The sequence below is a fragment of the Sander lucioperca genome, chromosome 19, assembly GCF_008315115.2.
Source record: "Sander lucioperca isolate FBNREF2018 chromosome 19, SLUC_FBN_1.2, whole genome shotgun sequence".
Taxonomy (NCBI): domain Eukaryota; kingdom Metazoa; phylum Chordata; class Actinopteri; order Perciformes; family Percidae; genus Sander; species Sander lucioperca.
This window is the reverse complement of record NC_050191.1, coordinates 11,375,771-11,391,233: the sequence shown is the minus strand read 5'-3', so window position 1 is coordinate 11,391,233 and position 15,463 is coordinate 11,375,771. Positions and strand designations below refer to the sequence as shown.

General features: G+C 42.2%; 1 protein-coding gene across 15 annotated transcripts in view; it reads right to left on the bottom strand.

The window, feature by feature from the left end:
* gphnb (gephyrin b) overlaps positions 1–15,463 on the bottom strand; it is a 94,927-nt gene that overhangs the window by 57,474 nt on the left and 21,990 nt on the right. For 11 of the 15 annotated variants that reach the window (XM_035995516.1, XM_035995517.1, XM_035995523.1 and 8 more), the window contains exons 2-3: positions 5,083–5,161; positions 3,414–3,464 (exon numbers count right to left, since the gene is read on the bottom strand). In XM_035995516.1, coding sequence (XP_035851409.1) covers positions 3,414–3,464; positions 5,083–5,161 — 130 coding nt within the window. The remainder of the gene's footprint in view (positions 1–3,413; positions 3,465–5,082; positions 5,162–15,463) is intronic. The other 4 variants (XM_031322487.2, XM_031322494.2, XM_031322495.2 and 1 more) reach the window with 1 other exon arrangement.

The following is a 15,463-nucleotide window of genomic DNA, read 5'->3' as shown; positions in this document are numbered from 1 at the left end:
TTTGGTTCAATTACTTCCAATGTAAACGACACCTTTGCTTAGGTCTGCCGGTAGAGCCTCAGAAATTGTTGAGACTTTACTGTCACACAACTGAGTCACATAGTAATCACAAAATATGTCTGCGATAAGAAAGTCAATCCAAGTAAAAATGTGTTATTAAGATTCTTATTGGTGCTGGATCTCGGCAGTATAGGTTTATGTGTGTGTGTGTGTGTGTGTGTTCCTCCCCTGACTGTGTCCTGACTGTAAAATTGAGCCCACTGTCACCCATCTGATTGACTCCTAGCTATTCTTAGCTGTGACAATTTGTAAAATTGACAAAGGTTGTTACAACACAAGTCGTTGGAAGGCAGAGACGCAGAGTTGGCTCAACAACCCGGGGGGAGGCTTGCTCAGCCTTCACCAAGTAAACATAAACACCCAGAGACACACACACATGACACGCCACAATATATCAATTTAAACAAAAGAACTCACTCACACTGGAAAGGTAAAGATGCATACAACAAACTAATAGACACAAATCCACCCCAGCCTCATCTGTGTGTCCTTGAGTCTGGGTATCATTTGTTTTGCCACATATCATTTTTCTCTCTACCTGACACACCTCTGGATGCTCCTGAAGGCCAAACTGGGCAGACTGATTGATTGCACGTGCCAATGTGTGTGTGTGAGTTTGTGTGCCTGTGATTATAGTTTATGTTATATGTCCTGTTGTGGCCCCATACTCCCTCCCTCCCTCCCTTCCTTCCTTCCTTCCTTCCTTCCCCCGCTCTCTCTCTCTTTCTGTCTCTGTCTATGTATCTCTGTCACAGCAGCGGTGGCACATTGAGGGCACAGCGTTCCGGCTGGTCAACCTGATGGAGCCGCTGACTTGTAGTGTGGCGTGGATTAACATGGCATGGAGGATTTCAGGCCAGAGGGGTCAGCCAAAGCCCATCTGCATCAGCTACCATCACCGCAACACAGCAGAGCAGACAGGGACGCTAACGCTGACTGCCTGTCTGAATGTCCAATTTAAATGTTTAACAGCATCCTGTTTAATCCGAGAGCAACCCTCTCAGTTAACTGGTATACAACACTGTCATCCAGAGTGCCTTCTAGAGCCCTTAACTCTGCATCCACACTGAGCAAAACCACCAGCCATCACTGGAAGTCTATTCATTTCCCATGAGAGAGAGAAAAGAAAAGTGTAAAATTGATAAGTTGATTTTAGCCATTGGATAAATCAAGAGTTCTCTATAACTAATTATAGTGGTGACATTAACATGGAATCCAAAGAATGCAGACCTTGCCATGACTTGTATCCAAATATTCAATTATATAAATCCATCTCTTATGTTTGTTGTGTCGATTTGAAACTTGTAAATCAAAATGAGGGTGGAGATTAGTCATCACAACTAGAGCTTTCATAGGCTGGTGCTCCTAGAAATTCGGGGTGAGTGGTACAGTAGGTGTACAGGTAGAAGTGCAGGTCTTTGACACCACAGGGTTAAAGTTGGGTTAGGGGCTAATCACTAAATAATATTGAAAAAGTAAACTCATCCTTTCTCGTGTTTTCAGACTTTTTCACCAACTTTACTTAACCAAGATCAAGTGCTTTGAGTTTCCTACGCAAACATTAAAGGCATACTATGCAGTTTCCGTTTTTTGTCAAACAGATACCCCTAGAGTCGCTGTGGAGTACTTGTATTTAAAATTACTGCCGTAAATACCACTCACGCAGAGCCATCTCTGCACTCACGGCCCGATTCCCTCCCCCATGTACGACTGGTTTTATTATCAACAATGGATGAATCAACAACTTCGTAAAAACTGACATACAAGCATACAAGCAAGCGCAACAACATACAACATACAACGCAAGCAAGTTTACTTGACATGTTGATAAAATGTCGGGAGTACAGTCTTTATTAAAGTCTCCTGCGATTATGTGAACACTGTCGGGGTGGGCCAGCTGCTGCGTGACGATCACTACTGTTAGCTCTCTCGGTAGAAAAAAAGGCCAGCATCTTACAGACATGTACTCGAGGTCAGTGGAACAATGTTTATCTATAATTGTCCCGTTATTACACCAGTTCTCATGCACGTACATACAGAGCCCCCCTCCTCTGCTCTTACGGGAGTCCTCAGTCCTGTCCCAGTGTAGCAGAGTGTGGCCTGCTAGCTGCATGCTAGCATCAGGTATCCCCTGGTGAAGCCAGGTTTCAGTGATAATCAAAACACAGCAGTCTCGAACATAGCGATTTCCAGCGAGTTGTAATTCCAAGTCGTCCGTTTTAAGCACCAGGGATCTGGCATTGGAGAAATACAGGCTCGGTAGAGATGGCTTGTGTGCTATGCTAGCTTTAACATAAAACCGGACCTGCGGCCCTGCTATTCCTCTCCTCCTCTGTCTGCACCGCCTCCTAGACCCGATAACAATCCACGGAGAGCCCGGCGGTCTCGCTATGTCGTCTGGGATGTTGTGCGTATAATGAAAGACACTCAAAATAGTTATCTGGTGCTGGTCACCGATGTTCAAAAGGTTCTGGTGGGTGTAGCAGATGTTTGCAGAACCGATGATATTAAAGCAATTTGTGATTCTCGCGAGATTTTGGCGGGGCGCCACCTCCCACACCTGCATTGCTGGTTTGGCCAGCGGTGTCCCCCCCTGCTTTGCTATCGGGATGATTCGCCCTACTACGAGTTTGTTTACCATTGAAATGACTTCGAAGCTGTTATATGAAGGTACAAATCTTGCATAGTGTGCCTTTAGATCTGTTTATCATGTTTTAGTTGCAATAAGCCAGTATTGTGGGTAAAAAATGTAATATGTTGTCAACAGATGTTTCTTGAAATGTTGTACGGATATCCTGAGACTTTGCAGATACTTGCATTAAAAACCTTCCTTATTCTGTTGGTAAAAATGTAATCTATGCACTATGTCATAATACATGCAATTTTGCACATAAGTAGTGTCAAATACCAGTGCAAATAAAGCAAACTGCAATACACAAAAAAACATAAAGCATACACAAGCACAACTACATGTGTGCAAAAAAAGTGCCATAATACTGTTATCACAAGCTGGTCTCTTTTGGTTCTTACAGCTTTTATTGGACAACCTGAGGAGTAGATTTTTCAAACATGACCTTATAGAATACATAACTGTGTAAAACAAAAGTCACACAGACATGGATTGAAGCATGTTCATGTGTGCACGGACAGATACTCAAAAAAGAAAAGAAAAAAAAAAAACATAATACAGAACAACTCCAAATGTTCCCCAGTGTGCATACTGTACAAATAAGCATGCAATGGATCCCTAATCACTGGCACTCTGTCTAGCGTGACGCACATGACATAATTGCACAAGCCTTCTCACACAGACTTGACACATACATTACACATCAGCCTCAAAATAAACATACCGTAAAGGACATGACAAGCGTGGATCAGTCCAGGGTCCCACAGCGGGGGAACTGGTGACACACAGTGATATTGACTGGGGTGATATTGTGACAGAGGAGCAGGGGAGCTTCAGCAAATCTATGGCTGTATGGAGAATGACTCGAATGTCTAGAGAAGCGTGTCTGAGGCTGCATGTTGGGGGTCACAGTTCGTAGTGTTCGAGTCACAGGCTGAAGCGGCATTTCGAAAGGCAACGTGTGATGTGCAATGACATAAAAGACAGTTATCGCTCGAGCTCCTCTGATAAATCTTAGTGACAAAATCATCATGACATAAAACATAGCCTCCTTTCTTTTCTGCTGTGGGCTGCTATGGTTGAAATATTCAGTTGATATTATATGGCCAAAAGTATGTGGACACAGGTGTACATTTGTGGTTTGGGCTTGGATCCATAGTTCCATTTGAGGTAATAATGCTTAAAATAAAATGAATCAAATTTTAGACAATAGTGTGCTTTCAACTTTGTGGCAACAGTTTGGGGAGGATCCTTTTACTTTCCTGTTTGTACATGACAATGCTCCCGTGTAAAAAGCCAGGTCCATTACGATGTAGTTTTCCATTTTGGAAGAACCTAACTAGCCTGCACAGAGCCCTGACCTCAACCGTATCGAATCCCACCTTTAGGATTAACTGGAACTGTGAACCAGTTCCTTATCGCCCAACATCAGTACCTAACCTCACTAATGCTCTTGTGGCTGAATGGAAACAAATCCCTGCAGCCAGGTTCAAATATCTCGATGAGAGCCTTCCTAGAGGAGTGGAGTCTGTTATAGCAGCCTATTAATGTCTATAGTTTTGGATGTTAAGCAATCACATAAAGATGCAATGTCCACATACTTTTGGCCACATTTTGTCTCTTATATGGGATGCTTGTTTTTACAAGGTAATCAGTGGATTTTAGTGAATAGCTTTCCCTTTTTATTACTTTCACACTCTTCATAGATTTGTAGACAGTTTGCTTTGTTTTAAAGTTAAAGAATTTATTTGGTCACTTGTCATTTCTTATGACTGGAGCAAAGAGAAAACCCCAAAACCACCACCTGAGTTGTTTAGCCAAATGAGCATAGAGAGAATCCGACACCTTTTAAAGCTTCTGCAAAGGTGCAAAAACAATGTTTTAATGCATTTAGCACAAGGAGATTTTCTTCAGGATTTTAGTTGGACATACACTTAAAGGTCAATTGTGACGGAGATGATTGTTTTCTTGGGCATTCTTAGTGCTCTTTTGTCACGGTTTACATCCCTGTTAGTGGAAACAAATGTTGATTTCACCTCCTTTAGCTTCTTTCTTCTTACAGCTACTGAGAGTCATCCTTACACAGAGTGCTGCAGCTCTTTTGTTGTTGCCATGCATGCTGGGAATTTCTCTCCATAGGGCGACACCGAGCCCCGCAATGTTGTCTTGAAGAGATATTTTTAGTTTCTTAGCTGCACAAAAAGAAGATGGCTTGCACACACAAGTGCACACACACACCGAAAGCCTGTGCATATTTCTCAGTGTCGTGGATTTAATGTTAATTGATCGACTTAACTCTGGAATAAACGATTGTGTACATAAAAGTAACGCCTGATGTTTTTTTTTGTCATTTCTGTAAGTTGAATTGTCATTAAAAAAAGGCCAATACTCACAGGGAGGGATCATGGATGAGATCTTTGAGGTTGACGCCACTGCGGTCCTCTGCAAGGTTCCGAAAACAGCTGTCACTCACTAGATAGACAGAGAGAGACAAAAGAAAATGAAATTAGCACACAAACTGATAAGGAATCTAAAATGAAATGCACGAAGGGCTTTAGCACAAATTGCTATCGTTACATCACAGGCATTTTCCAAACAGTACATTTTTTTTTTCTCATAAATGTGAGCAATTACAAGCGAAAAGGTATCATGGATTACTATTTTCTAATTTTCTAAACTGTGTCATGGTTGGCCCCTTGTGTACTCAGTGTGGAAGACCGAACTGATTATCAGAAGATGAAAATGACAAAACACACCAAAATGATCTTTCTTTGATCAGATGATGAAAACTAGATGACAACATCCAAGGTGATCCAATCCAAGCACACCTTGAATAGTTGTGTGCTGTTTAGGAAACATTTCTGTATTCATTCTTACATTTTGATCCACATTTCACATCTGTGGAAAAAAACCCTGTATCATGGACATACAGAACTCATCTAAACTAGGGAGGATAGGATGCTCTTATTTGTTGAGCCCCACTTGTCAGTTTCTAATGTAATAACATACATGTACCTGTATATAAAAATCATATCTGGTGTAACTGCTACATTGTCTTCTGCATCATGTTTTCCTCCAAAAGTATATTGCAAATCAAATAAGGCCACGATGTGAATAAAGAGAACATTGACATCACCTTCACCCTGCACACTTTTTGATCACACTGAGCCTATATGAAGCCACACCTTCATCATCGCCAACCTCGCCTTATAAAATCACGGCAGCCCCTCAACTGCAGAGCAGGTGCGAGCCACATGAGTCATCAATGTTGATCACAGACGGATAGAGTGACGGATAGAGCTAGACAGGGAGAAAGACAAAGACATGGGGAGAGGAAAATGGGAAAAAAATAAAATGAGAGGAGACAGAAAGAGACAGATGAGAAGGATGAAGAGAGGGACAAGGTGTTTTGTGATCTGACGGGGCCAAATGTGAATGGACATGCTTGTGTCTTAAAATAGATGCAAAACGAAGCACCGGAGGGTTTACAATGGTGGTGGTGGTTGTGGTGCAGTGGATTTAATCCAAAAAACTTGATGTGCTAGTTTTAAACAAGACTGGATATGTCATGTTACTCCAATGAAGTGCCATGATCCATGAACGAGAGGAGGGGCGGAGGGATAGGGTGAGTGGATGGTTGAAGCAAGAATGGTGTAAAAAATGGAAGTGGGATGGCAAAGGGGGGATGTGAAGGAAAGGAATGCAACAGAGCTGGAGCATGGAGGGATGAGAGTGAGGGATGATGGTGAGGAAAATGGGAGATTGAGGTGTAGAAGAGGGGATGGAAAGGATATAGGATGGAACGAGTTTTTAAAGAGGGATGGAAGGGTGATGAAGAGAAAAGCAGTGGCGATGGGGCAGCGCTGTGAAGACAGAGGTAAACAGAGGGTGCAGGACGGTGCTCTGGGCTCTGGCAAATAAATGGGAGTGCTGACATTTGCACACAGAGCGAGCTCAGAAAGAGAGAAAGAGAGGGGGAAACAAGAGAGACAGAAAGACTGCAGGTGGGGGGGGGTGAGATGTAGCAAGAAAAAAGGGAGGGAGGAGAGAAAAAGGGGAGCAAGCACATGGAATACACACCACCCTGGCTTTAGAAGGGGCACTGCTGCATTAGTGCATGTGTGATGTGTGTGAAGAGGGAACTTCCTTTAAGACTGCAGTATTACACACACACACACACACACACACACACACACACACACACATACACACACACACACACCCCTCCTCAGTCTTTCTCTCCCAGCTACCCCTTGATCTAAAAATAGCCGTTCCACTCTCCTCCAAGAGGCAGCAACCATTCTGAACCAATCAACACACTCTGTCAAAGGCATCGGTACCCACCACTCCTCTATATACTTGTGTGTGTATGAGAGTGTGTGTGTGTGTGTGTGTGTGTGTGTCTATGTTCTGTATGCAACAAGGGGAACTCCTGAGTAAAGGTAATAGATCTGCCCCTCCCTGCTGCATCGGTTAGTAGAAATGGTGGGAAAGCGATCCTTTCTACAAAACAATAGCAGAGAAAAGACTCAGAAAGTAGAAGGGAGAAAAGGGAGGAAACGAAAAAGGGAGAGGAGTTAGAGTGGAAGAGAGGGAGATCTGGCTGCAGTTGAAACAGGCTTCAAAGGAATATTAATGTGATCCTGTGCAAGAGCTGAAGACAGGGGAAGAGCTGGGGGAAGAAGGAGGGACGATGGAGGAAGAATATGAGAGGGGAGGGGAAAAAGGTGCGCAAGAATTTGTGACGCTTGCTCCTTCTCATCTCCCGAGCTCCGCCCATGCACCTTTCTCCAGGTAAATCTGCAGCGTAACTTTCATCTCCTTCTCCCAAAACATCACTGTGCTCTGTATCCAAAACCATGTGGGAAACACTAGGGATTTAATTATCACAACAGACCTCCGACTAGTTTAGAGTCAAACCTGATCCCTAAGCCGCCACTCTAGTCCTTGGTCACATCGAAAGTGAAGCTGCAATGCAGTGACCGCGTCCCACCCCAGAAGGTGCTATTCCTGGTGGTAGATACAAAACAGCAAGCTTAAGGTCAATGCTTCTACATGGCTGGACAACCAGCTACAGACAGATACCGTAAGGCCAGACAGACATCAGTGTCATCCTGCTATTCTGGGGTCAAACATTTAAAGAAGTAGAAGCTCATATCTTGGCAATGCAATTTCGATTCAGGCCGGTGCATTCTATTTTCATATCTGACATTCTTGATATTGAGTGCAAGACTGCTCTTGAAACTGCACACCTTTTTGTTATTATGTCTGATTTTTCTTGCCTTTATTTATCAGCTTTTAATTGTGTGTGCTAAATAGTAATAATTAGATGTGGTTGAAAGCTACGGAAAAATATTTTTGTTCAAACTATTGTTTCCAAGGTCAAGGATGAACACGTTCAGAATAATAATAGGCCTAATCTTGTACTTTTCAAAAACAATGCTACAAAGGGTTTTGCTATAAAATTACAATAACAAAAGTAAAAAAAAAGAACAATGTGAAAAATAACAATATGCAAAATAATAATGCAATAATTAAGAAAGAAAATGGGATTTTCTGACTGACTTTATGTGCTTGAGAGTATTTTGATGTCTTAAGCCACACTGTATTTATTCATGGCTTGGGCATATCTGGCATCTCTGTAATTGTTATACTTTTTCAATTTGATATCTATTTTCTGGTGCCTATGCCTGTATTGACTCCTATCATCTCATATTTGCCTCCACCTGTGAGTGTGTGAATGCAGAAGCCTGGAAGTCCCCAGGCTATAGCAGTGGGAGGAGAGCAGGAGGCCTGTGCCCCAGAAGCTTTACGCAGGGCAACACCACTCACACATGGGATCTAGACGTGCACACCGAACCATTGTGAATGCTCCTAAAGGGTTAATCACTAAGCCATAGCAGAGCAGGAGAGATCGGGACGCTGGGGAAGACATCAAGACACCACAAAGAACTGATCAGAGAGGAAAAAATGTCAATATAGAGTGAACATGAATGGAAAAACACAGAAGGAATTGAAGGGGAAGAAAAAAAAGTAAAGTAAAGTAAAAAAGTTTTACAGCAAAAGTATTTTGAAGCGCGGCTTCCCTATTCTGGCTCTTCAGTGTAAAACCAAAGCTGTTTGCACAAACCAATAGTCAAGGGCTGTGTTTAATTTAAATAACTACTCCTAGTGCCCATTCACTGTACTTTTACAGAGATGATAAGTTCAGACAAAGTAAAGTAAAGTAACTAAGTACATTTAGTAAAATACTGTACCTATGTAAAAGTAATTGTATTTTCTACACCACTACATTTGTCTGGGTTACTTTAAAATTTTACAATTGTACAATTTTTCATACCTTTCCTGTCCAGTTAAAGACACGTCTCTCCAAAATTGGTGATTTTGAATTTCTCTAAAAACTGAAGGATAAAGTGTTCCTTTATGGATTAAAAAATGCTGCTACTTTTTAAGCTAAAAAAACTATAGACTGAAATTCATCCACTTCATTTGGTAAAGCTCCAGTAATTAAAGTAACTAGACTACAAGCTAGCTAAGTTAGGTAGCAGGCTAGCCCTTTGTGTGAAACAGGTTGATATCTGTTTGTTTATTTTATTTCAAAACTACGCTTATTTTTGAATGTTGGGTCGCATTTGTTTTTCAGTGCTGAAGTAAGGTTTGTAATTACAGGAAATAATTAGGGTAAAGCTAGGGTGACCAGATTACTTTGCGCGTGACTGTAGTGCTCGTACACGCACACGCTTTTTAATGGGAACATGTGCCAGCCCAGGTCAGAAATAGACACAGACAGATTAGACACAATTTTGCCAACACCACATGTAGGCCTACTGTTCACAACATAATGGGTTATCTCAGTTAATATTCATTCATGGGTGAGATTTTTATTTCATATTTTCCAGAAATAATAATAACTGAACTGTACGCATTGGGAAGTAATGCAATCATCATGAACGTTTTGCATCTCTACTGTCATTGCCGATCTACCAAAACGGTAATTTGGCGACGGTCCCCTACACGGAACCTAGCGACAGAACAGGTGATAAAGTGCTATGAAGCTTTATGTCGGATACAAATCTCTAGCGATAATAATTGTAATTGTTTTCTCTTGATACTCTGTAATAATGTCAATAATGTCTTTCTTTGACCCTGATCACGTCATTGACCTGAATTGCGTTGTCGATCTCGAACAAAGGGGAAGTTAAAATCGAATATCAACCGAATATCAAACGTCCAGCCAACTTCACCGTGCTTAAAAAGCGACAGATAAGAAGAGGCATTGCTACAATGTTTACAAATACATTGCGCTGGCTGCACAGATTATGCAGACGCAGACCGCTACGATTGACTGACTGACACACACACACTGACACACACACACACACACACACACACACACACACACACACACACACACACACACACACACACACACACACACACACACACACACACACATTGTTAAAATCATACGCTGGATGCTTTATTAGTCCTTCCACATGGGTTTAGTTAATGATCGGGCTATAATAAGACCACGTTGGCTATGTAATCGTTGACAACCGGGACAATTTCATAGTGGTTGGTGTAAACCAGGACATTTTAGCGTCCCGACAGGCTTTTGTCGGGACTCGGGACACGCAACTCAAAATCGTGACTGTCCCAGTCAAACCGGGACGTCTGGTGACCCTAGCTAAAGCAAAACTATTGTAACAAATAACTTCTTGTTCCTGCAACATTTTAACCAAACAAATGAGGAAAGGTGATAGAGGGTAGCAACAGGTGGTGTGTCTACTGTTAGAAAGCTAAAAGACGGTAAAAAAAACTTACTAGTTATGTGATATTTTGTGATTCAGATAGCTTTGATTGCAAGTTTCTTGCTGGCCTAAAGGTAGCCAGGTTACTAAAGAAATACATGTACTTTACCATTTTGTAGAACAGGAAATGATGCAATATGTGTGCAAACAGACATAAGTCAAACTGACTTTGGGATGACCCTGCCAATCAAACCTAAAGAGAATGCAGAATCGTTTTACTTTTTGTTTTCAAAGATCATCCAGGAGCCGTTTAACCACCATCTACTGCTGTTAGTGGCTCCTCCTCTCTACATTGCATTATGGGACATTAACAGCACATTTTGTTTCGCTTTCTTTTTAAGTGACATGCATACTGACTTTTTTGAGCATACTTAATTTAGTCACTTCCCAGTAACACATAGCAACTGGGACACAGTCAAATGCAGTTAGTGAGTGCAGTTAGCATGCAGGCTATGTCTTTTTCTGATACAGATAATATAATATAAAATATATTATAATAATATTATAATATATGTATGTATATATATATATATATATATATATATATATATATATAATAAACAGCCTAATCTAGGTGCAGTCTATTTGTAATACAGCAGCTTAGCTAGCTAGCAGGCTTTGTGCTGTCAGTCTGTTCCTGGTCTGTTAGCCAGAAGCAGAGAGGATTCATAAACTGTTCCACATTAAAGTTCTACTCAATCATTTCCAGGACATAAAATAAAATCAGCACTCATTATCTCCCTGGTATCCCACACTAATGGGGTTTTCCCTTATAGCATGTCTTCATGCACTGTTGTGCGTGTGTATGCATTTCTACACATATTCAGACAAATGTCACACAATAAACAGTCTCACATACTTTTTTTCAAGTACATGAACACATCTATACACAGCCTTGGTCACCTAGTCATGGATCAGCAATTTTACACAATATGTACTACAAATCACAGCGCAAGACAGAGTGCATAAAGTTGCTTGTGCCAAAGTCTGTTTCCAGCCTAATTATCACAGTGCTTATCCATCATTATGGCACTATACCCTGCTGCTTTTAAAAGATACAGAAATCTAGCAGTCTTGAGTGTTTTGGATATAACTATATTATGTTTAAACATGCTTTGCCAGTTAAAATGTAGATCATCCTGACTAAATTGCTCAATTCATGTTGTCCAAATAAATGATGAATACATCTATACATGTGCAGGAAAATGTGCAAATCCACCAGTGGAGGGATAGCAGCGCATCGCCTTCTTCATCACAGCCCAGTTGGCATATCTATTGTTTCCTGTTCTTTATCCGCTAACAGCAGTGCCAATGGCCCTCCAGCCCTGGAGAAGCTACTATGGAGGTCAAATACTGGATTGGGCTGACATCTGCTGGTGGGAGGGACAACACCTCTGCACACCAATAAGCCTCAACCAAAGTGATATCACTGCCTCCTGTCTCCTATTTTACTGGCTTGTTCTGTGTCAAATGGAAACACTGGGCCCCAGGCCGCGGATTAAATGGGCTTAATGATGAATAGAGGTATGGACCCGCCTCCAGATTGTAATGGGGTGGGGTAGACATCTGACTAGGGGGCTTTCAGTACTACAACCCCCTCCTAGCCAGAAGAGGAGAGGAAAGGAGCAGTGGTGCACAAAACCAGCATCTTCATTCCATGGCAGAGTACATTTCCAAATTAATAAAGGCTTCATGGTGCTGGGTAAAATATAGTAACAGCAATAACATCAGATAACCTAATCTAATATAAGACCACTGTATCTTAGCAACCTTGTTAATTCTGAGAGGAGCAGTGGGGTAAGTAGCAGAAGCACAGCATCCATCATCAAAGACACACCCAGCAGCAACACACGCGCACGCACGCACGCACGCACGCGCGCGCGCGCACACACACACACACACACACACACACACACACACACACACACACACAATTACTTACAAACTCTCAAACCCACGACACCACGCACATGCTATCTTACCATTAGCCACTATCTCAATCACACTGTGATGCAGATGAATGCATACACATGTGCAGGGCTACACACTCAGGCACATACACACAGATCCTCAGGCTTACTGTAAGCAGCCGGGAGAATGGAGGGGGTGTGGAGCGGAACAATGGGATCCTAATCGTCGGGCTGCATTTCAAAGCCTCTCCCCTCTACAACACTGTTTCTAGATAAGATTTGAAAATGCTATTTATATCCGCGGGGAAAGGAGCCAACCAGCAGCTTGATTTTCATTTATTTGAAGTAAGATCTAAATCGGGGTGGAGTTACATAATGGAAGGAGTGCGACACTCCACCTGCTACTGCCGAACCACCCATTGAAGAACACTACGAAGGAAAACAGCCCAAAAAATGCACTGGGCCCACGCTAATACTGCAGCTAATAATTACTCTATCAGCTTAATAACCATCGCCTACTACACCAAAGGAGCCCGGCTCATCCGTGTGGGTACACCAGTGGGCCGATCCGCATCTCAAATCCAAACCTACTCCAGTGTAGCCAGGCCAAAATCTGGCAACCATGCTGCGCCAAGGACAAAACAACACAGCACAACATGGCCCAGTCCCCCCACGCACCAGATGTGCAGAGAAAGAAAGACGAGAGACAGCTCTGTACTTCACAGCTGTGTCCCAAGCAGGCAGGGTCCACCAATGGCCCCGGCTCCCCAAACTCTCTCCCTCTCACTGTCTCCCCGGAAAGTAGAGGCAGCTTCAGGCTGAATGGAGATGAGGAGAGGTGGTAAGATGGACATGTGGTGTTGAAGGAGGGTGAGCAGGAACCTAACCCTGAAAGGATTAAGAGAGCAATTCATACTGGATGAGAGGGGAAACAGAGAGAAGAGGAGAGAGCGGAGTAGTGCTGGGAATACTCTGAAGGCAAAGATGGAGGGCAGAGAAAGAGAGCAGGATAGGAAAGAGAGTAGTAAAATGGTAAATGGGGAAATGACTGTTAGGGGAGGCTACGATTAGAGATATACAGGGGAATAAATAAAAACATGTAGGGGGAATAAGAGTGAAAAAGAGGAAGAATAATAGAAAAACAGGAGGGATTGATGGGAGAACCCATGCAGACCATAGGGAGTTCAACTGAGTGCTGAGCCCCTCCCTCTTAATTGGCATACAGATATACGTATTTTCACCAGCTAGGTGCTTTGACGTTCACATTAGAGGTACCGAAATGGGCAAAAGTTGAAGGGGGAATTCATATTTCAAATCAAAAAGCAGAGTAAGATTAAAGGTCATGGATGGACATATATATATGTGAAAATATGAAACATTAGTAAGACCCCATTTGCACCTGACATTAACATGTGATCTTGATTTGTTATTTTGGATAATAGTATCTAAGCATGGATTGTTATAGTTACAGTTATATCCTCTATTTATAAGTGTTATCTTTATTTCAATTCTGCACACATTGTGATTGATTAGATAGATGGAGTTGGCGCTAAGACACACAAACACACACAAGTATTGGCTTTAATAGGCCTTTGGATCCATACATGGAAAGTGTGCATGTGACTAGTGCTGAAATGATTAATCAGTTAGTCAATTCACAGAAAATTGAGTGACAACAATGTACAATTAAAGCTGCAAGCAGCGATGAACGTGCCCTCGCCACTCCCAGCACATTGGGGGTACTGGTGGACGCCGCTCCTTGCGGCCGTGCATTTGCGTGGCACTCAGACACTGCAAATTGTCACTAATGAAAAGGGAACTCTCTGCTGAGTTCAATGATACCTCACACAATAGTGTACAAAAAACAGGTCATTAGTTATTAAAGGGGGCGTGGTCTGTGTACATGTGGCTAGAGTATAGGGGGCGGCTCAATATCACATGTAGACCACACATTCTAAGTTTCGGAATAACTTTTGCCAAGATACAACCGTTCCTGTTTCGACAGCCACCTAAGGGAAGTTGGTCCTTTTTTTGATACATTTTTGTCACGAGGGTACACCGAGTCTATATGCAAGTTTTCATGCAGATCAGACTCATGGCACAGGAGGAGTTAGACAAAGTAGTTTTCCCATTTATCGCGATGTGGCTAATTAATAAAAAAAATTGAAACAGCGCCATCTAATGGCCGATTCACTCAAACTTTGGCATGGATGCTCAACCCCCTAATGTGGAACAACTTTGTCAAGTTTCGTGGTCATCGGAATAATTGTGGCCAAGATATGCAACTTCCTGTTTCAACAGCCACCTACAGGAAGTTGGTCCCGCCTAACTTTCGCATATTTTCAACTATCAAAATTCTTTTGATAACTTTTTGTCAGGAGGGTCCATAGATAGTACTTGCAAAGTCTGGTGCAGATCGGAATCACCATCTAGGAGGAGTTTGAAAGAATGTAAAACACATGAAAAATGAATAAATTAAAAATGGCCGCCTTCTGGTTGGTCGAAGCTAATGAAGGTAAATTGGGAATATGTCCGCAATGGTTAGAGCAATATATGTAGTAAATCTGGTGAATATCGGAGCAACTGTGTCCAAGTTAAAGCTTTCCATGCATTAGGGGGCGCTATGGAGCCCGCTTACAGGTATGGGCCAAATCGCTGTACAGTCTCCCAAAGCTCCCAGGTGCTTATGTGTGCGCCATTTTTTGTGAGTTTATTATTTATTTTTTATTTGTTGTTTATTTGAATTGGGACAGATACAAAAAACATAGATTATTACATAAAGAACAATCCGATGCCTGTATCACAGTGTTTATAGCCATGGTGTATATGGTGAGGCCGTCAAAAATGTGCCCAAGTGCTAAAAGCAATTAGGGGGCGCCGGTGAGCGCTGAGCGTTACTGCGCAGCCTCAAACTGAGAGAGACGACATAAATGTGACGTGAGCAACCTGTCTGAAAGTTGTAAGTCTTCTGGTAGCTGTGCCAAGAGAAATCTCAATCATTCCGAATATTGCAGAGACGGAGAGCGTAGGTATATGTAAGGAGATAACATAGG